Source organism: Gavia stellata, chromosome Z (genome assembly GCF_030936135.1).
Source record: "Gavia stellata isolate bGavSte3 chromosome Z, bGavSte3.hap2, whole genome shotgun sequence".
In the NCBI taxonomy this organism is placed as follows: Eukaryota; Metazoa; Chordata; class Aves; order Gaviiformes; family Gaviidae; genus Gavia; species Gavia stellata.
The window spans coordinates 12,282,964-12,295,452 of record NC_082637.1 but is presented as its reverse complement, the minus strand read 5'-3'; the positions used below and the strand labels follow the sequence as shown (position 1 = coordinate 12,295,452).

Sequence of the window (12,489 nt, the reverse complement as noted above, 5' to 3'; positions counted from 1 at the left end):
ATGGGCTTAAATGGCTATAAGGGGAGTTTGGATTAGATATGAGTAAAAAGCTTTCTATCTGCAAGGATATTTAGTCTTGGGAACAGACTGCATGGCAGGGCATCTCCATGCCTCAGAGATTTCTATGTACAGGTTAGATGAATGTCTATTACGAAAGGTTTACGCATAGCTTATCCTGCTTGTGGTGGGAGGTGGTCCCTTCCAGCGCTGTTTTTTATTATTTTATTAGGGCACATCTGTTCATGGAAGCATAGGGAGGACAGAACTCGTTTCGCCTCTGCTCTGAATAGGCTGAACATGGCACAGGCCAAATCCAGCATCTGCGTGGGCACACTGCCTAAGGAGCAGGCATGTTCACCTCAGTGCTGGGCGTACTAGCTGTTCCTCCATCTGATTTTATTTCAGTGGAAAATGAAAATTGCAACCATGCCAAGGAAAAACACCACTAATGCTTTATATTTGGGACTATCTAGTAGTGCCGTATGTAATGGGAGTTTACAGCCCCAGCATCACCTAAAAAGCACAAACTAGCCCCCAGGCTCACCGTGTTTGAAGGCAAGGGCCATGTTTTTCTCCCACACTTGTGCAAGGCTCTGTGCTGTTCGACCCTGGTTACTGCTGGGGGTCCTGGCACTGCCATTTGCCACCACAGCACTGTGGGCAGACTTCAAGAGTTAAAATCAACACAGTTGTGAAGTAAGAAGGAAAGAATGGATGCCTGCTATTCAAAAGGTGGCCAGCACAAGGGAGGAAATGCTTGGCACCATTACAATGGTATTTTTTGGTCTAAGGGGCTCTGGTGTGACATACAGCAGCTTGTTAAGTCTCATTTAGTGCTTTTCTGTACCTTGGCACACCGTCACTTTTACGCTGAGTGCTACACGTGCTCTATATGCTTTGTACAGCAAATGTGGTTTCACTTGCTTTACCATCTATTAGTTCATTTTAATTGTTTGGAAAAATCATCATACCCAGAGATGTCTGCTAGTCATTAGTGTGAGTCAATAAGGGTTTGGGTTTTAATTATTTCATACTGTATATACGGAAACACATTACGTTGCTGGGAACTCAGTTGAAACACTTAGGTTTGGTTTCAATGTATTTGGTCTGGAGCAGGGACAGGATATTTCTGCTGTGGCCCCCCAGTGCCCAGTCACTGGAGGGTCACAGTGACAACCACGTGGGTGCTGTGTGCTGGATGATGCTCCTCTGAAACGATCACAGAAACTGGCACTTGCTTTGGCATAAAACCCAACCTTCAGCAGGGTTTGCCTGAGCTGGTTTTGAGACTAGATGCTGCTTCAGCCCCTTTCTTCTCCTGGGAAATGTTCCCCATGGCGCTGCAAAGCCCTTGTACCCGCTGCCGGGGCTGCCCATCTACCCCCAGCCCTGCCACCAGCCTGATGTAGGCAGGGGCAGGGATGCAGGTCAGACCCTGTTTCGCTCTGGTGTCCGTTCCCTGGACTGCAGCTCTGCTGCTACATAGCAGTGAAATCAGAAACAGATTCACCCTCCTTTGGGTTTCAAATGGGGACTTCAGACGGTCTTCTGGGATTTCACTGACAAGCCTGGCCAGCAACTTACCATACCCTGTTACTCACATTGCTGTTATTAAGAGTGATGATGGTTTTGTAACAATGTGTTCTTTGCTGGAAGGGTTATATCTGGCTTTGAACAATTATTATGTGATTTTAATTAACTTTTTCTTATGATATACTTTCTGCACAGATTTGACAGTTAGCCTCACAGTGTTTCACAGCATTTTGGTTAGGAAATGTTGCTATCAGCACTTCAAAACTTGAGGAAGAAAACAGAAAAAAGCTTTTAGGAAATTTAATATTTATCTGAGAAGATTTCTTAAGTTCTGCAAACTGGGAAAGTGCCCCTTGCTTAAAATCCAACTTTAAGAAATAGTCTAACTACTGTAAAGCTGTAATTAGCAATTACAATTTTGCTACAATTCTTTGCTTGTGTCTCATGAATGTTTTATTTCTAGGTTTCTTCAATCCTCAAAAACGATGTAACTTGACTTTATTACTTACCAGAGAGGTGAAATATTTCTTGTCATAGTATCATCCAGCTACTGCCATTGGTATTTTCCTAACCACATTTTTCTCTCCCCAGACTATGATGTCTGTGCCGAAGCCCCTTGCGAACAGCAGTGCACAGATAACTTTGGGCGAGTCTTATGCACTTGCTACCCTGGGTACCGCTATGATCGGGAGAGGCACAGGAACAGAGAGAAGCCTTATTGTCTGGGTGGGTAGAAATGCGTGTTGAGCTCACCTCTGGTTAATGATGTTTCCTGCTCCCTCAGGTCTTTTAGGAGTCAGTTTAGCTCTGAAACCTTTCTTATTCTCTTTACTATTACAGAATAAATGTGTTTTTAACTATGTGAAGGATTGGTTCCCAGAACTGAGAGATCTACACGCCCCTGAAATTATTAGGAGGTAGTACGTAAAGCAAGACGTATGCACCCAAACACTTTGAAGTCTTAGGCTGCTGTAATATTCCCCTTATTAATTCCTCCTGCAGGTTTTGAGTCATATCCAGGGTTTTGGCCTGAGACGAGGGACATGCCTCTAATGGTAACCCTTGAAGCACTATAACCATGCCTAATTATGAAAATAAATCCTTGGGTTTTGATTCAGATGGCCAGTATCTAATTCAGGACTGATCACTTACATGTGGTCCTTGTGTGGCTAGTCCCCCCTGTTTCAATAGTCCTGCCCTGTGTGGTTCACTGTGCCAGGGAGGCAAGATCTGCAGGATCGAGATTTGCCTGGAAGCTTTTCCATGCAAAGAAATGGTCACGCAGTGTTGACCGATAAAATGCCAGGTGTATTAATATTAATAGTGCCGTTTGCACCGAGCTCCAGCCCAAAGCAGCAGCGGTGCTGCAATTACTCATTTATTTAAGCACAAAATCCCCTGATACCTTTGAAGGAAGTCTTTTATTGTATTTGAGGTCTGAAACCTCCGGCTTTAGGACATTTTCAGCTCTTGCTTTTCTCCAGATATTGACGAGTGTGCCACGAGCAATGGGACGCTGTGCTCTCAGATCTGTGTCAACACCATGGGCAGCTACAGGTGCGAGTGTCATGAAGGCTATATCCGGGAGGAGGACGGCAAGACATGCACCAAAGGAGATAAAGGTATATGCTAGTGGGGAATAAAGATCCTGGGCCGAAGTGCCATCTAAAAGGTTGACCTGTTGTAAGAGGAACTGCTCCGTGTGCTACACTTGGATCTGGGGGTCTGAAGCTGGGATGTAGGTGATGCCCCTGGAGACCCCGGGATGTTCACTGGGCACCCATGTGCCTGTGGAGCAGTCCTGCCACATACTCTCGTCCTCCCTGGTTTATGAGCTGCACACACACAGCAGTACATCAGTAGTCACACTACAAAGAGCACAAGTACATTGAAGGATGTGGAAAGCATCTTCCCCTAGAAAGGCAGAGTGGCTGCTCGGTGAAACTTGGCGTTACAGCTTTGGTTAGACCATTTCTCCTTGATCCAACTGCTAAAAAACGTATTTTGCTCCCATACCAACCTGGATTATGCCTATTTTGCAGTCCAGAGCTCAGGAGACATAGGGAAAAAAAATTGCCAGATGCTGACCCTTATAAGGCTTCAATAATTTCATTGGTTAATTAAATTAATTTCAGTGAGTTTAATTTGTATTTACATGCTGACAGCTGAGATTAGCAAATGGCCCTTGGTTGGGTGGTTAATGCCTCTGGGCATTCAGAGGCTCAAAAAAGATGTGCTTGGGAATTCCACACACCTTTCAAGCATTGCATAAATCAGTTGCTAAATTATGTTGAGTAACACTGAACTCTGCTGATCTGCAATTAGTTTGTGTGTCTCGTGACCACGGTCAGATTTTTTTCTTTTTTTTATGAAAATATGTGATGGGAAAGGGGTAAAAGTGAGGGCTTGTTCTAGGTTTTCACTGTTATTTTCAAAATATATATGTGTGCTGTGTATAATGATTTTAAAGTTTTTGACCTCATCCCAGTTATTAAATTACAGCATTTAGAGTACTGTAGATTAAATACTGATATGACAATTTAAAAAGAAAAGAGGAAGAGAATAACCTGTGCTCTGGAAAAAAGAACAAACCTCTTTTGATAAATGGTGACTTACCATAGGTTCATCAATTAATGCCTGAACACATGTATCATTGGGTGCTCCAAATCCCGCTGGATGGCCAGAACAATTTATAATTTTGGTTTTCCTCTGAAAATGTGTAACTGGACCCACTCCATTAACTTTAGTTGTTCCTTGTAATTTTGAAATGTTTTTTTTTCCTTATAAGTGGGGGGGGGGGTCATAAAGGAAAGAAGTATAACCTGTATAGAGCCCTTGCAAATAGTTTTTTAAGTTAACTTTTCCTCTGGCTGGTTCAAATTTCCAGACAGGGTAATGCCCAAAGCATCCAGGATAACCGACCATTCAAAATATTTAAGGCTGTGGAAATAATTATAATATTTGGAAAACAACAATTTTACACTGAATATACACAGCATATAAAAATGTCAGTTCCAGCAGTTAATCTGGGATGAAATACCCACCACCTCTTAAAACATTTCCCAAATCAGCTGCGTGAAGCAGAGAAGGACGCTTTCTGCTCTGTTACACTGCTGTACTCCAAGTTAATGTTACTAATTGCCAGACCTGTGGTGCAAATGAGGGGAGTTGGCCATCGCTGTTTCACAGGGTTTGTGTCCGTAACTCATCCCAAAGAAAATCCAGGTTTTCGGCAGCCGCGAGGAATGAGCTGTAGCGACGCACCACCCCGTGGTCAGCCCCAGGCCTGCACCGCCCCGGAGAGCACCGCATCCACGCTGGAATCGCTTCCTCATAAACAGATGATTTGCTTTTCATGGTAGCTGGAACACTTAAATTTGATTTTAAAATTTAGCGTGAGAGACATGAAAACACATGTATACCTCTCCAGCTTTAACCACGTTGCATGTTTCCCAGGGGATTATTGTTCAGGTTTTCATCATTCCATGCCTGAAGGCTGCAATCCAGGCACTTTTTGGGCTTGACTGAGAGCTTTGGGTTTGTGAGCGGGGCACAAGAATAGGGAGCATTTTTCCCGCATCTGCGGTCATGTTGCATTTGACGGAGACAATACAGCTACCCGCACTGAAGTAGGCAAATGAAACCGTCTCAGCAGGCTGAGCCCAGATAATACAACACAGATGATCGACTCAACAGTCTCCATGTGAAGACCGCCCACGGCACAGCTCCCCGCAGAGCTCTCCCCCGCCAGCATCTCCTTCTCCTCCAGCATCAGCAAGACAGAGTCTTCGAGCACATGCAAAGAAAACACATTGCTCCGCTGAGCAGATCTCTTATCGATAGGCACCGCGGGGCTCAACGGTGTCTCGCTGAGATGAAAGGATTCCCATCAGGACGGCAACATCACACATGAGCTGGACTTTGTGCTTTGGAAAGCTTTCATAAAATGGGGCTCGTTTAAGCCTTCTCTGAAGTAATGTTATTTTCCTGGTGTAGGTCTGTGCAATGGAAACAGGCTATGTAAGTGCCTTGCTCAGTGCTGGCCAAACTGACCCTGGTAGGTGACCTTCGTACCTGCACTGCGTGTGGGTGGCTCCGTCTAATTGCTTCCTGCCCCCTCTGGCCTGTCCTAGGTGTCTTCTGGCTTTATCCGTGCTTTATTCTGGCTTTATTCTCAGTTTGGTCCTGATACAGAATCAGATGAGGTTAGAGTGAATGTTTGATGGATGACTCCTTCCCTGGGCAAATCATCACCTCTGTCTGGTATGAGTTAGGGGGATTCCACCTCTCTCCTGGGACACAGCTCACGCTTGCTCATGTGATGCTGTTGGACTTATTCCTCCAACAAGTCAATCCAACTGGATTTGCAGAAATCTCACTGGTACGATATTTCCCAAACATTAGCCGACCACCTCCCCCCACCATTCATCTCCATGGACTGTTACAGCCCTGTTTTATCTATACTTGTCAGCCCCGTGTACCACATCCTTCTGGAAGATAAACTGGGTTTTATAATGAAACATGAGGCCAAATTCACCGCTGCTTAATCTGCATGTAATTCCACTGATTCTAGTGGGATTGCAGTAGGTTTCAAATAGCAGAGGCTCTGGCAGTTTTTCCCTACATTTCTTAACAGAATGTGCGCATGTTATGAGGGAACTTATTTGGTAAGATAGCTATTAAAAGAAATTTTGGTTAAGACTGGTACCAAACCCAAACTTTATTGGAGTTTGAAATAAAAAGGCATTTTTTCTGATGGCTCTGTATATGTGCATCTGTAAATCCTACACAGGTCCAAAAATGGACATGTCAAAACACTTTTTTTTAAAGGAAGCTGAAAAATTGGGGAGGGAGGAAGAAATCCATGAGGGAACCACAATACTGACTTGTGGTCAAGAGAAAACTTACCTTATAGAAATCATGCTTGATTACAGCATATCAATTCCTTGCTAAGGGGAAAAAACCCTGTGTGCTGTAGATTCTTTGATCTATCAGAGAAAGACTTACGGACAAAGAGGCTTTGGAAGAAGTCAAAGGCAAAATAATTAGCATTAGAAATACAGCAGTGAGGAAACCAGCGGACGCTGCGTATTCAGGTATCTTCACAGAAGGGCTGGAGTCCCTCTGGGAGGTGTTGTGGCCAAATAGTCTTGGAGCCAGTATAGCTGCAATTTGGTGAAATTCTGTTATATGTTATGTAGAGTTCATCGGAAAACCCCAAGTAGGACCTTTTGGCCTTAAATCTTTGAGCCATCTGAACACTGTACAGAGAGCTGTTCAGGTATTACCAAGCTGTGTGCTATCAGAAAGGGCTGGGAAGAACAGCTTGCTTACTGCCATAAAAATGTTAAATACAATAAAGAGGAATATCATGGGTTGTTGTAATGCCAAAGAACTGCAGCTGTGGGAACAGGCGGTTGATGAGTGGGGAAAACTCCCAAGTCTTTACCTCCCAATCTTCTGATCAGTTCAGCACTAATACCTATGTCTTACTTCTGCTGCTCATTCCAGCATGTTGCCCTTGCAGCGCTTACCTACTGGATTAGGAGATAACAGAAATAAACCCATCATAGAATCATAGATTACCAGGTTGGAAGGGACCTCAAGGATCAACTGGTCCAACCTTTCTTGGCAAAAGCATGGTCTAGACAAGATGGCCCAGCATCCTGTCCAGCCGAATCTTAAAAGTGTCCAATGTTGGGGAATCCACCACTTCCCTGGGGAGATTACTCCAATGGCTGATTGTTTTCATTGTGAAAAATTTTCCTCTTGTGTCCCACTGGAATCTCCCCAAGAGTAACTTGAACCCATTACCCATCATCTTCTTCTTGTGACTCCTTGTAAAGGGGATTCTCCATCTTCTTTGTAGCCACCCATTAAATACTGGAACATGGTGATAAGGTCTCCCCTAAGCCTTCTTTCCTCAAGGCTGAACAAACCCTGTTCTCTCAGCCTTTCCTCATACGACAGGCTTCCCAGTCCTTTGATCATCTTTGTGGCCCTTCTCTGGACCCTCTCCAGCCTGTCCACATCTTTTTTGCATAGCAGGGACCAAAATTGAACACAGTGTTCCAGGTGTGGCCTGAGAAGCGCTGAGTAGAGTGGGATAATGACTTCTTTATCTCTGCTGCTGATGCCCGTGTTGATGCAGCCCAGCATTCTGTTGGCTTTCTTTGCCGCAGCAGCACACTGTTCACTCATATTGAGCTTGTTGTCCACCAGAACACCCAGGTCCCTTTCCACAGAGCTGCTCCCCAGCCGGATAGATGCCAGCCTGTGTTGCATTCCTGGATTGTCTTCTAAAAGCAAGCATACCTGGTGTGGTATTTTAGCCGATGGACTAAACGTACTGAAAATCAGGTTTTCCTAAACTTGTGCAATGGTGGTCCATAGATGACCAACTGATGGATGCAATGTTCCTTATTGGACCCTGCAAACATTTAAAGTCAAGTACCACATAATATCTTTAGTATTGGAAAGTTCCGGTTTTATTTAAAGTGAGGCAGATGTTTTCAAAATCAATACACATTACTGAAAAGATGAAGGACATTAAAGTGTGTGGCCAAGTGACAAGTATAATACAATAGCTAAACGCATTGTAGTTGATCCTTTTTGAAGATTTTGGCTTTAACCAGGAGCACCTGAAGAGTTTTTCTGTTATGGGACATGCTCTGAATTGTCAGTGTTCAAACGTGTTCAATAACCCCTCCGGGTAACATCGTACAAAGCCACACATCATATGCAGGGCCTCAATACACTTGATGCTTCTCAACAACTAAATGTGAAAGAAAATAAAGCTCACCTAGAGTTTGCCAGTGTCACCCTGTGTTTTGGAAACCACATTTCTCTTTAAGCGGACATCTGTTAAAACAGTGCTTGTTTGTTTGCAATGCAGAAGTGCTTCACTGTGTATGAGAATGGGAAAAGGACAAAAAATAACATTTGCGATATCGCTTATGGTTTGAATCATTTAATGGATTCCTGAAAAGATCCCATTCATGCATAGTATCAACAGGTGTGACCCTTTCTCTTGTGGGGATTTAAATCCCTGTCATTAATCTCAATCCCCATCTCTGCTCAGCCTGATTCCATCACATGGAGGAATAACCGGCGATGATAAAGAGCAGTTTGTGCAAAGTGAATTAAATGACCATATTGTGAGGGATTTTACTGTAATTTATAGCATATGAAAATTTGCCCTTCGAGGGACTGTAAATCAGTTCAGATCTATAGGGTTAGTCTACCCTACACACAAAGATAAAAGAAGGGGTGTAAACTTTTTCAGGTATTAAAAAAAGAAATTCTTTGGGGACTGTTAACTGGAAACAGCTGCTTTAAAAATGAGGTCAGAGCTATCCTTGCAAAGTTTCTCAGCCTTACATAGCAATTCACAATCAAAGCATTAATAATGGCAAGATTCTGTCTTCTTTACACAGTCTGGGGAAATGTGACAATCTTCAAGTTGCTTTTGCAATCACTTTATTAATTTCTTTGCTTTGGAACTTTATATTGGTATTGGAAACTGCTTTCTTTCAGCTGGGCTTCCTGAGAAATCTGAAAACGTGGTGAAATCGGGGACATGCTGTGCCTCTTGCAAGGAATTTCATCAAATAAAGCAGACGGTTTTACAACTGAAGCAAAAGGTATGAACATTGATCAGTCATGCCAGTTTACCAGACCTGCATGTTTTATGACCACTGAGGTTAAATTTAAGTGTTTGGAGCTGTCACTGCCATGTGACTCTTGTGCCCATAAAGATGATGCCAACGTATTTTTAAAATCGTCTAGGAACGGCATCTCTTCCTTCTGCTTCTGTATTGCTTGTAAGCAGATTGCTAACCAAGCTCGTGGAGCTGTGTTACCAAGCTCGTGGAAACAGCGTATGGCAAACACCCACCCCAGTCTGAGCCCAGGTTTCTCGGCAATCAGCGCTGGCCTCACCTTTTCATTCATTCTGAATGCACAGGATTTTGGACTTGATCCACCTTTAGTGTATGCAAGTGCAAGACATTCTGCAGATGTGGGAATGAGGGAGAACGTGATTTTGCAGTAATAGGGCGCTGATATAGGATTCTTACCAAATAGGAGGGGTGTGGCTAAACAAAAACGTCACTAGCAGATACATTAGCTTTTATTTTTTTTTAAAAAAAAAAACCCTCAGCCCCAACCTTTTTTGTTTTCACCTGTGTCCTTAAAAGCAGAAAATAATGCACTTAAAAACTTCCCCTAGCCTTTAACTTTAATTGCAACTATATGTGGCCTCCTTTTGCGCTTGGGTAGGATTGAAATAACCCAGAGACCCAGCCCAGGATTTGAGTGCCAGGTGCAGGGGTGCATGTGTAATGCCTTTTCTGATGACACCTCCTTCGAACATTCCGGTTCTCTGAAATGGAAATGTTCTGCAAGAATATTCTCAGCAATGCATGTTGACAGGCTGTAATTATTTCACCCAGGGTGCTCATTTAATTTCATTGTGTCAAAACACAATTTGGTATATTCACTTGTTGCCTTTAGTGTAATTCAATGTAAGTCATTCAGTGTAATTTATATTAGGAAAAAAGAAATCTGCTTCACTAAAATGAAATACAATGAGGTTTGAGATATTCTTTATGACAAAAATCTCATAATGTCATGTTTTCCTTCTGAATCAGTATGAAGATAAATGTGGACGTGACAGAATTTCATGTGTGATGGAAATTGTGGTTTTCAAACAAATGATAGCAAATAGGTTAGAAAAGGATCCGTGCTTTTGAATGACTGTCCAGCCACAGTCTGTGATGCTGAGCAGGCTCACACTGACCCCCAGGGAGGGATCTGGGGTGACACTGTTGACCAAGTCATTGACTGCAAGAATTGATGGAAACCAATGGTCTTATTTAATGGAAAGTTTTCTGTGTCTAACTTCCACTGTTAGGTGCCTGTGTTCAAAACTCACTCCTAGAAAGCTAACACAATTGATACCTGTCGCTTGTTGTTCAGAAGCCAAACTGAGCAGCTTGCTCTTGCCTTATAGCTAAGTCCTGTTGTTGTCCATAGCCTGAATTTTCCCCAAGTATCTTCCTAGTGGGACTTGATCTGTTTGGCATCCTCAGAGGGAGCCCACCAGGTTGTGCCTCACAGAGACAGAGCTGGAAGAGATGGTCCCCTGATACCCTCAGCATTTTTTACCCCACAGAGAGGAGAGCTTTTGTCCATGCTGAGAGGAGATCTGGCCTCATGCTGCTTCTCTGCCCAGGGAGACATGAACCCTCATGCTTCATCAGCCACTTTCCGTGGCCAAGTTCTTCTGGGGAGGACATCTGAATATCTGCAGTCGAAGTTGTTCTGTTTTGCCCAGAAAAATTCATTTCTGTCTGCCAGAGAGACAGTTTATGGGAATGTCTTCAGTTTTGTGGTTAAGGCTTTCAGATTTTATGAACTTCATGCAAAATTATGTTTAGCAGAAGTGCCTGTGAAGGATCCAATCCAGCAAACCCTACAACCAGGAACTGGCATATGCTTCTGGAATTGGGAGGTGTGGTTTTGTGTCTCCTTAGGAAAGGACAGGGTGAACTCAAGTCCTGCTACCCCTGCTGATGGCACCAGTACCTTTTTGGAGGATTGCAACATCCATTCCAGATCCAGGACAGACTAGTTCTAGGACTGGGAACAGAAAGTCACCTTGCATAGTCGTCCAGTGGGATGCACTGTCCCGATATACTAGGGGACCGTGGGCAGTCCTAGGTTGATCTCCAATCTTGCTGGAAGGAAGAAGAGCAAACAGCTGGAAAACTAGGATAGAGATATCTGACACACAGCCAACAATTTAAAAAAATCAAGTAAGCAGTTCAGCACTTGGAGTTGGGGCATTGCTGGATCCTACTGCAGACATTTGTTTAAACATCTTAGTTAGAAAGCCATGTTCCACATCACTCCTGTCAAGCACTGTCAAAGTCATCTAAACCACAGATCTCCTAGAAACTACCCAAAACTCCAGCATGCAAGAGAACATATAGGAGCCTTGTTTCTAGTACTGTCTTTCTTTAAAATTTACCCTCAGTAATATTTGCATGCACATGGAAAAAAAATATTTTCCAAGGGCTATTAAGATTTGGAGCTGTGGATGGAGAAAGCCAAGGTCACTCTGGACCAGTATCCTGGTTCAGTTAAAAGGTGAAATAGAAATTAGGCCAGTGAGTATAGCCAATCCCTTAAGAGGATGTGAGTCAACATCAAAAACACATGGTTTGACCCCAGTGTATGTAACAACCATTTTCTGGCCAGAAGATATCAAACAGCAGTGAGCTAGACCAGAGCTGGGTATTTTGGCAATCCTAGTGCATGCTTCAAGTCCAGCTGACTCAGTGGGGAAGCATGTGTAGATGCTTTCACAGCAGCTATGTGATTTTTTTTTTTAACCTACTAAGTTGTTTAAACAGCCTTGCTGGCAGGAGGAAGTCAATATTTAAGCCACAGAAAAGAATACACTTCCAAATCCTCTTCATGATGAGTCTTCATCACTAAACACACCTTTTTACTCCAGCCTGGCCATTTGCAGTATAACCTGAAGATTGTTCATGGCAGGGACTATATACTAAGTGATGTCTGTTTATCAGCTGGGATAGTAATAGATCCCCGAAATAGGATCTGGTCAGAAATTTAAGTACAAGCTCTAAAGAGAACATCAATTAATCTGTCACTCAACTGTGGCCACCCCTAAGGAGAAACACTCACTGATGACACTGAAAATATCCTCACAAAAACTGCCCAAAAAATATAATGCTCTCAGGTAGTCACAAGATTTAACTCTGTGTCTCAGTTTTAGCACGGCAGCGTTGGCACTGCAGAGCCCTTGGTTCATTTGTGTCACATAATGGAAGTTTTGCAGCATGACGATCTTCACAACCTTCCATTCATATCCAGCCAGGACCCTACTTTGGACAGGGTGGACGCACCTCCAGGAAACAAAACTTTGCA

The 12,489-nt window shown here is 43.4% G+C and overlaps 1 protein-coding gene across 1 annotated transcript in view; it reads left to right on the top strand.

The window, feature by feature from the left end:
* Window positions 1–12,489, top strand: part of CCBE1 (collagen and calcium binding EGF domains 1) — a 98,467-nt gene that overhangs the window by 79,311 nt on the left and 6,667 nt on the right. The window contains exons 4-6 of the mRNA XM_059834160.1: window positions 2,125–2,259; window positions 3,018–3,155; window positions 9,070–9,176. Coding sequence (XP_059690143.1) covers window positions 2,125–2,259; window positions 3,018–3,155; window positions 9,070–9,176 — 380 coding nt within the window. The remainder of the gene's footprint in view (window positions 1–2,124; window positions 2,260–3,017; window positions 3,156–9,069; window positions 9,177–12,489) is intronic.